Source organism: Cervus canadensis, chromosome 10 (genome assembly GCF_019320065.1).
Source record: "Cervus canadensis isolate Bull #8, Minnesota chromosome 10, ASM1932006v1, whole genome shotgun sequence".
Lineage (NCBI taxonomy): Eukaryota > Metazoa > Chordata > Mammalia > Artiodactyla > Cervidae > Cervus > Cervus canadensis.
The window spans coordinates 3040652-3058568 of NC_057395.1; the positions used below are offsets into that span (position 1 = coordinate 3040652).

General features: G+C 44.1%; 1 protein-coding gene across 3 annotated transcripts in view; it reads right to left on the bottom strand.

Annotated features, from left to right (window-relative positions):
• The window catches only part of CAMK1D (calcium/calmodulin dependent protein kinase ID), a 388105-nt gene that overhangs the window by 59389 nt on the left and 310799 nt on the right, over nt 1-17917 (bottom strand). For all 3 annotated transcript variants that reach the window (XM_043479613.1, XM_043479612.1, XM_043479614.1), the window contains exon 4: nt 6339-6477. In XM_043479613.1, coding sequence (XP_043335548.1) covers nt 6339-6477 — 139 coding nt within the window. The remainder of the gene's footprint in view (nt 1-6338; nt 6478-17917) is intronic.

The window sequence follows — 17917 nt, forward strand, 5'->3', positions numbered from 1 at the left end:
CACAGTCTTGTCTACTTCAATGAAAATAAGCCATGCCCTGTGGGGCCACCCAAGACAGTCGGGTCATGGTGGAGAGGTCTGACAGAATGTGGTCCACTGGAGAAGGGAATGGCAAATCACTTCAGTATGCTTGCTTTGAGAACCCCATGAACAGTATGAAGAGGCAAAAAGATAAAGAGGAACTCCCAGGTCGGTAGTTGCCCAATATGCTCCTGGAGATGAGTGGAGAAATAACTCCAGAAAGAATGAAGGGATGGAGCCAGAGCAAAAACAATACCCAGTTGTGGATGTGACTGGTGATGGAAGCAAGGTCCGATGCTGTAAAGAGCAATATTGCATAGGAACCTGGAACGTTAGGTCCATGAATCAAGGCAAATTGAAAGTGGTCAAACAGGAGATGGCAAGAGTGAACGTCGACATTCTAGGAATCACAGAACTAAAATGGACTGGAATGGGTGAATTTAACTCAGATGACCATTATGTCTACTACTGTGGGCAGGAATCCCTTAGAAGAAATGGAATAGTCATCGTGGTCAACAAAAGAGTCCAAAATGCAGTAGTTGGATGCAATCTCAAAAATGACAGAATGATCTCTGTTTGTTTCCAAGGCAAACCATTTAATATCATGGTAATCCAAGCCTATGCCCTAACCAGTAACGCTGAAGAAGCTGAAGTTGAATGGTTCTATGAGGACCTATAAGATCTTTTAGAACTAACACCCAAAAAAGATGTCCTTTTCATTATAGTGGACTGGAATTCAAAAGTAGGACGTCAAGAAACACCTGAAGTAACAGGCAAATTTGGCCTTGGAGTACAGAATGAAGCAGGGCAAAGGCTAATAGAGTTTTGCCAAGAGAACGTACTGGTCATAGCAAACACCCTCTTCCAACAACACAAGAGAAGATTCTACACCTGGACATCACCAGATGGTCAACACCGAAATCAGACTGATTATACTCTTTGTAGCTAAAGATGGAGAAGCTCTATACAGTCAGCAAAAACAAGACTAGGAGCAGACTGTGGCTCAGATCATGAACTCCTTATTGCCAAATTCAGACTTAAATTGAAGAAAGTAGGGAAAACCACTAGACCATTCAGGTATGACCTAAATCAAATCCCTTATGATTATACAGTGGAAGTGAGAAATAGATTTAAGGGACTAGATCTGATAGACAGAGTGCCTGATGAACTACAGACGGAGGTTTGTGACCTTGTGCAGGAGACAGGGATCAAGACCATCCCCATGGAAAAGAAATGCAAAAAAGCAAAATGGTTGTCTGAGGCCTTACAAATAACTGTGAAAAGAAGAGAAGCGAAAAACAAAGGAAAAAAGGAAAGATATTCCCATTTGAATGCAGAGTTCCAAAGAATAGCCAGGAGAGATAAGAAAGCCTTCCTCAGTGATCAATGCAAAGAAATAGAGGAAAACAACAGAATGGGAAAGACTAGAGATCTCTTCAAGAAAATTAGAGATACCAAGGGAACATTTCATGCAAAGATAGGCTCAATAAAGGACAGAAATGGTAGGGAAGCAGAAATGGTAACAGAAGCAGAAGATATTAAGAGGTGGCAAGAATACACAGAAGAACTGTACAAAAAAGATCTTCACGACCCAGATAATCATGATGGTGTGATCACTCACCGAGAGCCAGACATCCTGGAATGCGAAGTCAAGTGGACCTTAGGAAGCATCACTATGCACAAAGCTAGTGGATGTGATGGAATTCCAGTTGAACTATTTCAAATCCTGAAAGATGATGCTGTGAAAGTGCTGCACTCAATATGCCAGCAAATTTGGAAAACTCAGCAGTGGCCACAGGACTGGAAAAGGTCAGTTTTTGTTTCAATCCCAAAGAAAGGCAATGCCAAAGAATGCTCAAACTACCACACAATTGCACTCATCTCACACTCAAGTAAAGTAATGCTCAAAATTCTGCAAGCTAGGCTTCAGCAATACATGAACTGTGAACTTCCAGATGTTCAAACTGGTTTTAGAAAAGGCAGAGGAACCAGAGATCAAATTGCCAACATCTGCTGGATCATCGAAAAAGCAAGAGAGTTCCAGAAAAACATCTACTCTGCTTTACTGACTATGCCAAAGCCTTTGACTGTGTGGATCACAATAAACTGTGGAAAATTCTGAAAGAGATGGGAATACCAGACCACCTAACCTGCCTCTTAGAGAAACCTATATGCAGGTCAGGAAGCAACAGTTAGAACTGGACATGGAACAACAGACTGGTTCCAAATAGGAAAAGGAGTACATCAAGGCTGTACATTGTCACTCTGCTTATTTAACTTATATGCAGAGTACAGCATGAGAAACGCTGGGCTGGAAGAAGCATAAGCTGGCATCAAGATTGCTGGGAGAAATATCAATAACCTCAGATATGCAGATGACACCACCCTTATGGTAGAAGGTGAAGAGGAACTAAAAAGCCTCTTGATGAAAGTGAAAGAGGAGAGTGAAAAAGTTGGCTTAAAGCTCAGCATTCATAAAACTAAGATCATGGCATCTGGTCCCATCACTTCATGGGAAATAGATGGGGAAACAGTGAAAACAGTGTCAGACTTTATTTTTTTGGCTCCAAAATCACTGCAGATGGTGACTGCAGCCATGAAATTAAAAGATGCTTACTCCTTGGAAGAAAAGTTATGACCAACCTTGATAGCATATTAAAAAGCAGAGACATTACTTTGCCAGCAAAGGTCCATCTAGTCAAGGCTATGGTTTTTCCCCAGTGGTCATGTATGGATGTGAGAGTTGGACTGTGAAGAAAGCTGAGCGCCAAAGAATTGATGCTTTTGAACTGTGGTATCGGAGAAGACTCTTGAGAGTCCTTTGGATTGCAAGGAGTTCCATCCAACCAGTCCATCCTAAAGGAGATCAGTCCTGGGTGTTCACTGGAAGGACTGATGCTGAAGCTGAAACTCCAATCCTTTGGCCACCTCATGTGAAGAGTTGACTCATTGGAAAAGACCCTGATGCTGGGAGGGATTAGGGGCAGGAGGAGAAGGGGGAGACAGAGGATGAGACGGCTGGATGGCATCACCGACTCTCGATGGACATGAGTTTGGGTAAACTCCAGGAGTTGGTGCTGGATACGGAGGCCTGGTGTGCTGCGATTCATGGGGTCGCAAAGAGTCGGACACGACTGAGCGACTGAACTGAACTGAAATTTCAGGAGTGGTACAGGCGTCCGCCTGGTCAAGGCTATGGTTTTTCCAGTGGTCCTGTATGGATGTGAGAGTTGGACTGCAAAGAAAGCTGAGCACTGAAAAATTGATGCTTTTGAACTGTGGTGTTGGAGAAGACTCTTGAGAGTCCCTTGGACTGCAAGGAGATCCAACCAGTCCATCCTGAAGGAGATAAGTCCTGGGTGTTCATTGGAAGGACTGATGCTGAAGCTGAAACTCCAATAATTTGGCCACCTGATGCGAAGAGTTGACTCACTGGAAAAGACCCTGATGCTGGGAGGGGTTGGGAGCAGGAGGAGAAGGGGACGACAGAGGATGCGATGGCTGGATGGTATCACCGACTTGATGGGCATGAGTTTGAGTAAACTCCAGGAGTTTATGATGGACAGGGAGGCCTGGCGTGCTGCGATTCCTGGGGTCGCAAAGAGTCGGAGACGACTGAGCGACTGAACTGAACTGAACAGGTGTCTCATGGGCAGGGACCAGGGATGCTGCTAAACATGTCCCCGTGAATGGGAAAACCTCCCCCAACAAAGAATGATCCAGCTCCAAAGGCCAACAGTGCAGCCCCTCCCTAATAGGAGGAGGCAGCAAAGACACTTCTCTTGCTTTGAAAAAAGGGCAACTGAGGATCTTCAGTAGCTTCCTCGGGCAAGAAGACACAGGAATGCCTTTCTGAAGGGAGGAAGAGGTATGTTCATATGTGGGGGCTGAGTAGTATCCTAAGTTGTGCACTAATCTCTTTAAAAAAATTTTATTTATTTATTTTTGGCTGTGTTGTTGCTACATGGGCTTTTCTCCAGTTGCTGCAAGGAGGACTATTCTCTAGTTGCGATGCGTGGGCTTCTCCCCGAGGTGGCTTCTCTTCTCGCAGAGCATGGGGCTCTAAGGCGGAAGGGCTTCAACAGCTGCAGCACTCAGGCTCAGGAGCTGTGGTGTGGGGGCTTAGTTGCTCCGCAGCATGTGGGATCTTCCTGAATCAGGGATCGAATTTGTGTCTCCTGCATTCGCAGGCAGATTCTTTACCACTGAGCGACCAGGGAAGCCACCTAATCTTAAATTAATCCAACTGTAAAATCCTCTATTTCCCTGGCCTAGATCACAAAGTTAAATTTTTTAGAGGTTTATGAAAGTTTAACTTCTGAACCCCGACTTCTTCCACATACATAAAACTTCTTTGTGCCTCTGTAAAGAGATCACAAAATTGTCTTAAAATGGTAATGTTCTTGCCACAGTGATAAGCCTGGTGATCTTAAAGCTCTACCAGCTGGGAGACATATGTACTTCTCCATAAGCATTATCTGCATATAAAAACTCCTATCTCCCATGCAGCCAATCTGTCTTTCTAAGGGGAAATAGACATCGCCCATCTAGGAAATGGCCTATTTGCTTAGACTGGATTTCCAGTGAGTACAGACAACTTAACCATCATATCACATCTTCACAGTCACCAAACTAACTTGTTTAGGAAGAGTTGCCTGCCAAGGTCTAGAACACAGAATCGGCATTTGGTGAGAACACAAGTGAGCAGAGGAGGCTCCGCTGCTTGGTATGGAGGGGCCATGTGGCCTTACAGAGCCCTCACCTGGCCCTCTGAAGGACCCCCAACGTCCTGAAGGTCACCTACTGGTGCTCACAGCCCATTTCACCCATCAAGAAGCCTACAAAGGCTGTAAGAACTCCATCAACGTCCTCAAATACCCTCATTCAGTGGTTCTCCAAGTGTAGTTCCCAGACCAACATCAATGTCACCTGTAAACCCCTTAGAAATGCAAGTTCCCAAGCCCTGCTGCAGACCCTCAGGGTCAGAACCTCTGGGGGAGGGCCAGGAATCTGTTTCTCACCAGCCGTGCAGATAAGTCTTCGCTAGTGGTAAAGAACCTGCCTGCCGATGCAGGAGACATAAAAGATGCAGGTTCAATCCCTGGATCAGGAGGATCCCCTGGAGGAGGGCATGGCAACCCACTCCAGTATTCTTGCCTGGAGAATCCCATGGACAGAGGAGCCTGGTGGACTACAGTCCATGGGGTTGCACAGAGTCGGACTTAACATGCACAAACGCAGACAAGTCTGACGTAGGCTAACATTTGGGAGCTACTACTCCAGTCACTGGGAAATAATTAACATGGAGAAAAGAAGAAAAAATTTTACAGTGAGTCCCTATGAAAGAAAAAGCTATACCATTTTACACCCTGACACCCAGTATCAGATAACGGGCAGATGTTAACATTCTGTTTTAACACATTTATGATTTATTCTTTACATTGATTTAGATTGCCCATAGTGGTGAACAGCATGGCTTCAGTACAATATAATCCCTGTGTTTTTGACAGGAAAGGTGCATATGTGTACTGGGTAGGGTTTCCATATTGACCGGTCAGTAAGCTCTGGGGGCTAGGCGTGGACCTACCGTAGAATGAAGCCACTTTATAGTTTCGGGTCAATTACACCGATTTTTTCTGTTCCTCAAATTGGTATGTTTGATGCTTACTCTTGCTACTATGATACCTACCCTTCGGCATCTACTGGGACCTTTGAGCCAAGGTGACCAAGGCCTAGATCCTTCAATGCTATTAGTAAAGGGTGAGTATTCCTAAATATTGTAGGGAAAAGATAAGAATGGAACAGACAGGACACAGAGAGGAGGCTGTACTTGTAGGTCATTTAATCTGTCTTTCCTGATAATCTTCAATTTCCTTTCTCTCTCATCTCATTCCTCTACCAGCCGCTCCATTTTTTTTTTTCTTCCACGTAGTGGGTTGTGCTTAAGCAGGGCTGGAATTGGGAAAAGCCTGAAGAACTGCACTGGGCAAAGGATCTTCATGGCCTCTATGTCTTGAACAAAATTACACTTTAGACAAGCTTGAACCAATACACAACCTACATCTCCCATGGCCCTTTTGATGCAAAATGGTTATTAAATGTCCCAAACAATGGCCAGGCCCATTGATCTTTATCATCTTTTAAGCCACTTCTGGGTCCCAGAGGCCCTGACAACTAACAGTAGGCAAAGCCCACCATTCATTCCACCCATATTCCAAATCAAGGCAACCTCAACCCTCCTCTGGAGCCAATCCTCTCCTGACAGTGCACTGTGGGTTGGAAAGCAGTTGGAGAGTGTTGCTAAGCAATGGCCTCACCTTGAGGTCTCTGTGGACAATACCCATTCTATGGAGATAGTAGACCGCATCCAAGACCTGGCGGATCAGAGTGCTAGCGTCTTTCTCTGTGTAAAATCCTTTCTCCACTATCCGGTCAAACAGCTCTCCACCAGATACACTGTTAAAAAAAACAAAGAACAAATCAGTATAAGTTTATTTTTTTTAATGTTTTGTTTATTTTAAAAATCCTTTATCTCTTTGACTGTACCGGGTCTTAGTTGCAGCACACAGGATCTTCAATCTTGTGGCATGTGGGACCTACTTCCCTGACCAGGAATCAAACCTGGGCCCCCTGCATTGGGAGCGTGGAGTCTTAGCCATTGGACCACCATGGAAGTCCCAAAATCAGTATACGTTTAAAAAGACATGTTGAATTATTCAGGGAAAACTATCAATAAGACCTTTCAGTATGGTGAAAGACTCAAATTCTAATTCAAAAATAAATCTATTTCCAGATTTAAATGTTGTCTCCTTATTCCCCAGAAGTTATACCAGGGAAGTGTTTCTATGTCATGATGGCACAGATGGTCTAGAAGGAAAGAAAGTGAATAAAAATACACTAGGACCCATGGACTAGGCAGGCCTGAGAAATCTCTCTTGGCCTTTGCTCCATCCCGCTGGGACAACATTAAGTCAGAATAACCTTCCAGAATCATCAGTGACAGGGAGACAACGCTGGGGAGGAGGCCTCCCTCACATGTGAGTGTAGCCTTAAAGATCTGGGCGGTGGGAGGGGGTGTTTGTGAGCAAAACAGCAAGCAGCCAACAGGATGTCAGGCTTCTTGACCCAGATCTGCTCTTAAGATGCTGAGAAGATGAAGACTCTGGGAACCTTTGGACCTCAGTCTTTCCATCTATTAAATAAGGGAGTTAATCTAGTCAATCATTTCCTCAGATGCATCAGAACGTCAAAGCCACTTTTGAATTACAAAAAGGTAGAAGAATGACACTCCAGCATATTGTTTTAATTTGGTTTGGGGGAGAAAATATTCCATTTTAATTTGCTTTGAGTTTCAGACTGCATTAACCATTTTTTGGATTTATCGAAAGGGGACCTAGGTCACCAAAGGTCAAAAGGCCCTGGTGGACAACTTCCAGAGTCCCTTTCAGCTCTGATATTTGATGCTGCTCTGAGTTTCACAAAGTAACAGAACTGCAAAATCCTGAACAGAAACAATTCAACTAACACCTCTGCCTTCAAATTCTTAGACTATAGGATTCTCAAAGAAAAAGTATTTTGTTAAGATAATTAAGCCATCTTGGAAATTAGCTTCAAGGGATTTATTAGCACTATTTTAATAAAAGAAAAACACATTTCCCAAAAATAAAATGAAAAAGATATATTTGAAATACCAAAATCAGGAAAGTTTCACAAACAACTTTTACATCTTTAAAAGACGGGCCCCAGCAGTAACACACACATACACCAACACATGAAGCTGTGATTCATTTTCTGCAAGTCAAGGCAATTAATGTTCAATAACTGAGCCACTGAAATGTTCTTTTTTAAAGAACTAATAAAACAAAATTGCAGCTATAAAAGGCCTGTGTATGAGTCTCTCCCATTACTTATAATCAGTCTGAGCCACATTGAGCCTGGGTAATGTCTCATTTCCAAAGCAAACTGAGCAATCTAGATAAAAGAAGAAAGACACTCAGGAAAAATAAAAAAGCAATTCAAAGAGTGAAAAGAAACAGAAACAACAGGGGAGTAAGTACAGCTGGACAACTGCGCTGTCTAAATGATCCCTCCTTGGGTAAACCCAAACCCCAGGACATTCACATTCCATCTCAGCAACTCACATCAAGTTCTCACCACTCTTCCTTTTTTCTAGACTCTTCTTCCCAGTGAGTTTCAATGCAAAAACTCTGCAGAGTCCAAGAATGTATTACAGGAGATGTATTGCTGCCGGGGGTAGGGTAGACTTGGGTGCATTCACCTGGAGGCAATTCACTTCACCAGATCATTTATTCATCACTCATCAGGTGCCCGCCACCCTGTGCAGTTGGTGCCAATCAAGACGTCATAAGCGGTGCAGGAGGAAAAGTCCTTCTTGACCATGCCCCTCCTCACCCCCTACATCGGCTCACCTTCAATAAGGGTGCTGAGCAAGTGTTCTACCACTGGGCTGCTACTCACACACTCTGCAAGGTGCCTGAAGGCCTTGGGCAACAATGCTCCCCACCGCCACCCCCACCCTTAGCACCCCGTAACCTGTGATTTGCCAAATCTCTTCCCTCCCTCAAATCTTTCCTGCTTCCAAGTCTCTCAAAGTCCTCTTCTCTGCAATGGGATGTAAGGTATTAATAGCTATTGAATAATATTTTCTCTGTGATAGTTCAGCAATGCAGGGACTTTCCTAGTGGTCAGTGACTAAGATTTCGTACTTCCAGTGCAGGGGGTCCAGGTTCGATCCCTGGTCAGGGAACTAGATCCCACACGCCACAACTAAGAATTCATTCACATGCCATAACTAAAAGACTCTGTGTGTCCCAGCACAGATCCCATGTGCCAGGACTAAGACCCAGTACAGCCAAATAAATAAATAAAATTAAAAAAACACAATTTGAAGCATCAGAATTGAAGTGTAAGGTACTCCTGTGCTAGGTAGGGTCAGGGTCTCAATTTTCTGCCCATTTAATATTTCACTTCTTAAATTCCAAATTGCACCAGTGATTTATTTTTCTGAACAGTGCTCAGAAAGAATGTGGTTTCCTTAGAAACCAAGGAACAGGGGAAAAGTTTTAAAACTTGCCAATAAAAAATGTAACAATACTGATAAAAATACCTTAAAGTTCATAAGTTTTTATACTTTCCAAAAATCTCCTTAAGCATACATTTCAAAAAGGCCATTCTGACAGACTGAATGTTTGAGCTCCCCCAATTCATAAGCTGAAGCTCTAAACGCCCACATGACGGTATTTGGGGGTGGGAACTTAGGGAGGTAATTAGATTTAGTTGAGGTCGTGAGAGTGCAGCCCTGATTACGGAATCAGTGTGTTCATGAAAAGAATAAAGGACATCATAAAGACACCGTAAGAAGGCGGCCATCTGTAAGCCAGGAACAGAGCCCTTCAGTTCAGTTCAGTTCAGTCGCTCAGTCGTGTCCGACTCATTGCGACCCCATGAATCACAGCACGCCAGGCCTCCCTGTCCATCACCAACTCCTGGAGTTTACTCATGGAATCAAACCAGCACCTTGGTCTTAGACATCCTAGACTTCAGGACCGTGAGAAATACATCTCTGTCCTTTAAGCTGCCCAGTCGCTGGTATTCTGTTATGACAGACTGAGCTAAGACACCCAATCATTTTCAAAATCACTTGTGAACAACCAGAATCCCAGAATCACTGGTAAGGAAATAAATTTAGAATTGTACTGAGGGGCATGTCTCATTTTCCGGCTGGCAGGACGCATGAAGGTTGGGGTGGTCAGCTGCTGAGCTGACGGGTGGTTTTCTTGAGTCAATATTCTTCTACAGCGAGCTTCCAATGTGTCTGGTTTAAAGGTCCTCATTAGAAATGGAGCTCCCCAAGGAAAACTTGCAAAGCACCAGAATGCAATTAGAAGGATGTGGTCAGGTGATTGGAGAAAAGGAGCAGGGCCATAACAAGAGGTCAATAAATAAAATTACTTAACGGCAGCCATGGGAGAGAGATTCAGCTTTAGGGGGATGTAAGTATACAAGAAAACTGGATACCAAAGACTAAAGGAACAGAAGACAGGGGATATGGTTTGAAAACTCTCTATCCTCTCAGTTGAACTTAGACATTTATTTAGAACAACTTGTCTTTGCAGTGAACTTGGGTTTGCTCAGTCTCTGACCTCTGTGCCTATTATACTGCACTGCTCTCACTATGTGAATCTTAACTATGCAAATACCAGTTAGCTGGATGTAATGATCTCAGTGGGCTTCCCGGGAGGCTCAGTGGTAAAGAACCCTCCTGCCAATGTAGGAGACATGGATTCAATCCCTGGGTCAGGAAGATCCCCTGGAGATGGAAAGGGCAACCCACTCTAGTATTCTTGCCTGGGAAATCCTATGGACAGAGGAGCCTGGTGGGCTCCACGGGGTCACAAAAGAATCAGACGTGACTGAGCGACTAAACAACAATGATCTCATAATATTTACTAGCAACATTTTAAGTAATGCAAATCTCTTCAAATTAAAAAATAGTCAAGAAACACAGTTTCAAAATTGCTGGATCAAGTAAGTAAACTGTAATTTTTGATCCTAGACCGTAACATGGTCTGTAATGTACTATACACAACTTTGTCAGTAAACCATGCGTCCATTGTTGGTACTAGGCAAACTACCCTGCTTTTTACATGCACTTGAACTTCTCCATCTGATTTTGGTAGATTGTTTTTGTTTAGTAGCTAAGTACCATGTCCAAGTCTTTTACAACCCCATGGACTATAGCTCTACCAGGCTCCTCTGTCCATGGGATTTTCCAGACAAGAATACTGGAGTGGGTTGCCATGGCCTCCTCCAGGGGATCCTCCTGACCTACGGATTGAATCCAAGACTCCTGCATCTCCTGTTTAGCAGGCAGATTCTTAACCACTGAGCTACCTGGGAAGCCCCTGATTTTGGTAGATATTATCCCCTTATTTTAAGATTTACTGCTAATTACATAGTGTGTTATAAGTTATAACAATATCATCCACACATCCATTCAAAACTTATATTTGTGCTAATGTGGAAAAACAGGCTCCAAAAATCCATTACTCTAGAAGTTAGATTTAATAAAAGATGAAAAGGGCCAATGGAAACCAGAGTATGTCACAATATATGCCTCTTAGACATAAAATTATTTTGAGCTGAAGGCAACTTAGTTGCCTTGTGTAGGCTGCATATGTAAAGATTCAATAAAATGTGTCTGCTTTTTCCCTATTCATGTTTCATTGTGAGTTTCATCTTCAGATCTAGCCAGGGACCCTCAGAGGGTTGAAAAAAACTTCTCCCTCCCCAACAAGGCCAAACAGTATAGCACTGTGCTATTAATATTAGAGACAGGAGTCTGAGAAGTATCAGCGCTGATACTGGGATGATAAAAAGCAGTGTTACAGCAGACATGCCCTGAAATTCACAAGACTGTCACATAATGAGGCAGTACCAGTATTAAAGACCCAGGTGACTTGGCTACAAGAGCCATGTGGTTTTAATGGGCCCCAGTGCAAGACTGGTTACAAATATGTGTTTTCTAAGAACCATTTCCCCTATTTACATAGAATCCTAAGGGGAAGGCAGTCTTGAAACATGCAAGTTGTGATTGAGAGGCTGAAAACAAAACATTTTTCAACTGTGAAAGCCCAAGGCTCAGATGACAGAAATGCACATTCTTTTCACCCAGCCAGGAGAAAGAAAGGGACCATCAGTACTCGCCTCAATCATGCCCCTAGGACTTGCCTCCTCCCACACAGGGCACCCAGCTATCACTTTGCCTAATCCTCGTGACTTCATCTGCCTTTGGTGCCCCCACCCTCTGCTCCTGGGGGGCTCTCTCACCCTCTCCAGGAAGATTAAGGGTTTATTTCATGAAACCTCTGTCCTCAATCTTTCTCTCCTGCAGCAAATCCCACTTTAATAATAAAAATATCTTTATTCTCAGAATTTGGTTTCACAACATCTTCCCAGCCTCAATCTGTTCAGAAATTTCCAAAACACAAACATATGTCTCTCCATGGGACGGACCAGAGACATTTAACCCCTTGTATGCCGCTGAATTTTGATTCTGGCTCTTTTGCTCTCTAGGTTTCAGGGTGTTGTGGACTGAATTGTGCCCCCTCCATCCCAATTTTTTAATGTTGAAATCCTAACCACCCCAGTACACCTCAGAATGAGACTGTATTTGGAGAAGGGGCCTTTAAAGAGGTAATACAAGTTAAGTGAGGTAATACAAGTCTAGTGCCAAGAGACGCCAGGGGTGAACACAGAGGCTGGACCCTGTGAGGACATTGTGAGAAGACAGCCATCTGCACGCCAGGGAGAGAGGCTTCGAGAGGCCAAACCTGCCCACACTCTGATCTTGGACCTGAGTCTCCAGATTGGTTAGGAAGTAAGTTCCTGCTGTTTCAAGTCACCCAGTATGTGGTATTTTGTGGTGGCTAACTCCACAGCAGATGAATAAATTGAGCAACATAAAGGATAGTCCGTATCCAGGTAGTGTATCTTTGAATGCATTATTGTTACTGTTTAGGCACTCAGTCGTGGCCAACTCTCGAGACCCCATGGACTGTAGCCCACCAGGCTTCTCTGTCCATGGGATTTCCCAGACAAGAACACTGGAGTAGGTTGCCATTTCCTTCTCCAGGGGATCTTCCCGACCCAGAGATCAAACTCACATCTGCACTGGCAGGTGGATTCCTTGCCAATCAGCCGCCAGGGAAGCCCCTTCGTGTGTATACCCTTCTTTATATTTTTTCAAGGTTTATTGGGAGAAAACATTTTTGCTACTTTAACTTATGTTGTATGATTTTTTAGTCACCTAATCAAATAGTCTTGTATCACTTGATAAAACATGTTTTCCTGTTTCAAAGGGGTACATGGTCCAGTGTGTATAGAGGGGGTGACTAGGACAGACAGACAAGAGAGTTGGGACTGAGGGGTGAGGGTACTTTGGAAGACCACAGAAGGACTCCTAGAAGAGACCCCAGGGACAAGACAGGAAAAAGTGAATCGGAGCTGTCTTAAAGAAGGAGCAGCATTTAGTCAAGTGGAGAAAAGCCCAGTGGGCAGGGAGAGTCCAGTCATTTGAATGATCATGAAAAGAGTTTTTGCTGAATTAATTTTCAGGGAAATAGAGTCAATGAAAGAAGTGTTAAGTGAGCGCCGTCTATAAGCCCAACACATGGCATGCAGTTTAGCCCATATTTGGGCAGCTAAGTAAGTTCAAGTTGACCATCAAGACCACTAGCAAATAATGACTTGCCAAATTGTGACCCAGGCTGGCTGACCACAGCACAACCCAGAGGGGAGAGATTTGTGGTTAGAGAAGGTTCCTGAAGGGGAACTTCCTCTGTGTCTCCGGAGTCTGGCACAGCACTCAGTGAAAAACGTCAGCTGATTCCTGAAGGAGGGTGTTAGGAGGAAGAGCTCAACAGGGAACAAGAAGAGAGAGGTAGGAATGGACAAGATATGCAGAGAAGCCTGACTTATTGGGAAGATGTGACCGGTGAGGATGACGTCAAATCATGAAGGATTCTGAAACCCAGGCAGTGAGACGGTATGGGCTGCACTGGATGGCATTTAATTCTAAGCCGCTTGTGACCTAACGAACCCCCTTCTGAGAGAGATGCTACTGAGAGTGTGGCCATCTGTGCCTGCGGGCGTGGGGGCAGGGACGTACTGGAAGGAGAGTCCTTTTGCAGGGTATGCACGCGATCCTCCAGTGTAGGTCTGTCCTCCCCATCCTGGAGGTCCACTTGCTTTTACAGTTCTGATCCTGCAGGCTTCCCACCACCTTCAGATATACTCACAAGAGCAAATCCACTCCTCCAGCTCCAAGTCAGTCAGCTCTGCAGTGCCACTGATTCTTTCATCCATCGAGGCAACAACATTGCTTTGGTGGGACCTCAGTGATTCCTTACAACCATCTCTCCCTATTTATCAACTATGATCCCCTCCTCCCATCCGCCCCAGTTCCCATCCAGCCTCGAGGCTGGCCTGGAAAAGTGTGGTTAGAGCCAAAACGATGGGTAAGAAAGAAGTGGAAGTGTTTTTATTTTGAGTAGGAAACCTGACTGCTGAGACTCTGATAAAGAAATTTTACTTTCGCATTACTCATAAGAAAAGGATGAAAAGATTTATTTAAAAAAATTATCAGCATGCTCAAGATTAAAACAGCTGATCTCTTCTAACTCCAACACCTGTCCACATTCCAAAAAAAGATAAGTTAATTACAGATCATTTTTATGGGCCCAGCACGCTTCCACGGCGCCACTCTGCTAAAAAAAGTCATTTTTAGACTTTTGTATTCCAAGAGGGCAAAGCATGTCTTATCCATACTGAATCCCTAGTATCTATGACTTATGTTCCAGTGAGGGAGGAAGAAAAAGGAAATAAACGACAGATAAACGTGAAACAGTATTGTTGTTGTTTAGTTGCTAGGTCATGTCCAATTCTTTTGCGACCCTATGGACTGTAGCCTGCCAGGCTCTTCTGTTCACAGGACTTTCCAGGCAAGAATACTGGAGTGAAACATTAAGAGAATTTGAAATGCTGTGGGGAGATGGAAACAAGCCTGAGATGAATATCTGGTGGAGCCACTTTGATGTGGGCTTCAAGATGGCCCCATTGCATGATAGGGAAGAGCCAGCCAAGTGATGACCAAGGAGAGTTTCCGGGCAAAGGGGTGAGCCTGTCCTAAGACTAGCGTAGCCCAGTCTTAGGGCAATTGGTGGCCAAAAACAAAGTCATGGTGAACTGGAGTCTGGTAGGCAGTGTAGCGTGGTTGAGAAAGACGAAGGCCTAAGTCTTGTAGGGCCATGCATTATGTGTTGAATGTTTATGTCCCTACCCACCCCCCCCAAATTCATATGCTGACCTAGCCCCCAAAGAAATGGTATTAGGAGGTGGGGCCTTTAGGAAGTGATTGGGCCATGGGTGGAGCCGTCATGAATGGGATGAACACTCTCATCAGAGACTCCAGAGACCTAGCTAGCCCTACTTCTACTATATGAGGACACAAGGAGAAGTCGGGAGAACCCAGAAGAGCGCTCTCACAAGAATGCAGCCATGCTGGTGCTCTGACCTGGAACATCCATGCTCCAGAACCATAGGGAATAACTTTCTCTTGTTTCCAAGCCATTCAATCTATGATACTTTGCTATGGCAGCCCAAATGGACAAAGATGCCATGTAAACTAAGGTTTAAGGAGAGTGGGTTTATTCTACATCAGATGAAGTGTCACTGGAGGGATTTCAACCAGGAGATAGAAGAACTGTTTTACAGTTTTCAAAGACCAGTCTGGCTGCCTGTTGTGTAGACAATGGTTATAGCACAAGAGTGGAAGAAGGCAGATTGTTGGGGAGTCCCTGTAGTGATTCAGGTGACAGAGACTGCTGGCTCAGCTTGGGGAACGCTGGAGTCTGAGTACAAAGACATGAGATATGTTTTAGGGACACAGTAGACAAGACTCACTGATAAAGTTGATATAAGGCATGTTGGAAGGAGAGGAATCAAGAATGTCTCCTGGGACTTCCCTGGTGGTCCAGTGGATAAGAATCCTCCTGCCAATGCAGGAGACATGGGTTCGATTGCTGGTCTGGGAAGATCATACATGCCAAGGAGAAATCAAGCCCATGCAGCCCAACACCCAAGCCCACATGTTGTAACTGCCGAAGCCCACAGGCCTAGAGCTCAGGCTGTCTGCAACAGGAGAAGCCACTGCAATGAGAAGCCCGTGCACAGCAATGAAGAGGAGCCCCTGCTTGCCACAACTAGATAAAGACCGCACTCAGCAATTAAGACTGAGTGATAATAAATAAACTAATAAACTCCATAAATTCCAGCATTTACTCCGTAAACCCAGTGCAGCCAAAGTAAATAAAATAAAATAAAAAAGGATGTCTCTTAGATTTTTGACTTGAGGAACAACTAGATTATTTGAAAAGGGGTTCCCTGGTGAAAGAACAAGTTTGAAGGGGCTAAAAACAACTAGGTCAGCACTGACTACCAGAACTTCCTGCCGTGATGGACATGCTCCTTATCTGCCTTCTGACGTGGTGACCACGACTCACAGGGAGCTACTGTGCATTTGAAACGAGGCTCGTGGCACTGGAAAACTGACTTTTAAATCTTATTGAATTTTAATTAATGTAAACAGCTCCACAGCACTACCATATTGGACTGCACAGATCTGGAGCCTTGGGTAGGATAAGGAAATCTGAGATACCGATAGGATGGATGGAGAGGTCAAGCAGGTAGCCATGAACATGAGACTAAAGTTCAGGGGAAGATCAGGGCTAGAGTTCAAAACTAGCAAGTCATCAGCATGCAAACGGTCTTCAAAGCCAAGAGGGTAGACCTGATCCACCGGGAGAGTGTAGTTGGATAAGAGAAAGGCGGCTGAGTGCTGGGAATGCCAACGCTCAAAGACGAGCCAACAAAGGACCAGACAGAGGTAGGAAGCAAAGGAGGAGTATGGGGCCATGGAAGTCAAGGAGGAGGTCTGGTCAACCCTGACAGATGCTGCTGAGAGATCAGGGAAGATAAGGACAGGAAAATGTCTATGTGTTTAAGCAGATGAAGGTCAGGGCTGGAGCAGAGAACCAGGAGTCAGCGGTATGTGAAATGGCTTCTCGACCTTGGGACTGGAGATCCCTGAGTACACAGAGAAGAGACAGGTACCCAGGACTGGTCTCTCTGAGCCTCATTTTCTCAACTACACAAGGGGGAATTATGCTTGCTTTAAGAATTAAGTGAGCCAACGAAGGGAAAATCCCTAGGCAGACTCCCAGCGTGCTGTAGTGTTTTATAAATGTTGGTCCCCTTTTGCCTTTTCTGCAGGGCATGGAGGGGAAGTGGAGCAGGAGCTGACTGATAAGGGATCAGTATAGAGGGAGTTGCTATAAAAAGGGAGTTGCAAAGAAAGGAGTTTGACATAAGAGCTTCTGGTTCTACCAGCATAAGGGTCCCCTGCTCTCCTCTCTGCTCTGTGTAAACAGGCTGGGCTTTTTGAAGATATTCATGCACTTGATTACGACGGAAACTTGTGACAATGTCAGCTTTCTTATGTAATCTCACAATTTTGTATTGTGACTTCTGTATTAATTACATGTATTCCTGTAACTTTACATAATGAGGACTCGCAATGTGAGGGTTGAACGTTACTGACTTCTGATGGTGCATTTTCTGAGATGTTCTAGGTTAATGAGAAGCTAACTGATGGGCCAGAGTTCCAAGCAGTGACCTTGTGGTAGAACATATATGCACGGGCTTTATATTAACAGATGTTCTTGAATACATTAATTATAATTTTTGGAAAAAAATCTGTAATGAAATGTTTGTTACATACCGGCCTTCCCACTGTTAGTTCCAATGAGGACAATTTCACTTGGCAACAATTATTATTTTTCTTTTGCAGTTTTTGAGTATGAACATAATTTTGCATTTCTTGAGTAGATAACAACTGGAGGAGATTGGAGACAGCTTTGGAACAGGTCTGGAGCATGGCTTGGTTACAGATAGTCCGTAAAATCACCAACTCCCACGTGGGGAACTGCCAGTTGGCTGTCAGCACATCTCTGCCTATCTTGCGTGAGTTTGTTCAAAACTAACTGAGAACAATTATGCAACTTCATACATGCTCAGAGGTTCAGAATCTGAAGGAAACTTGATGCAGTCCCAATTTTATGACACATCTAAAAAATGTATTTTAATGCTTTTGTTTGTTCAGCTTTAATTTATTATGTGTATTTATATTCATTCTAGTGTTTCTCAGATAATCTCTACTGAAAATCTTACAGCAGGTGTATGTGACAGCACATGCAGGGAGGTAATATGACAAAGGTCTTACAACGCCTTCAAAAAAGCAAGACCAAAGTAAAAACTG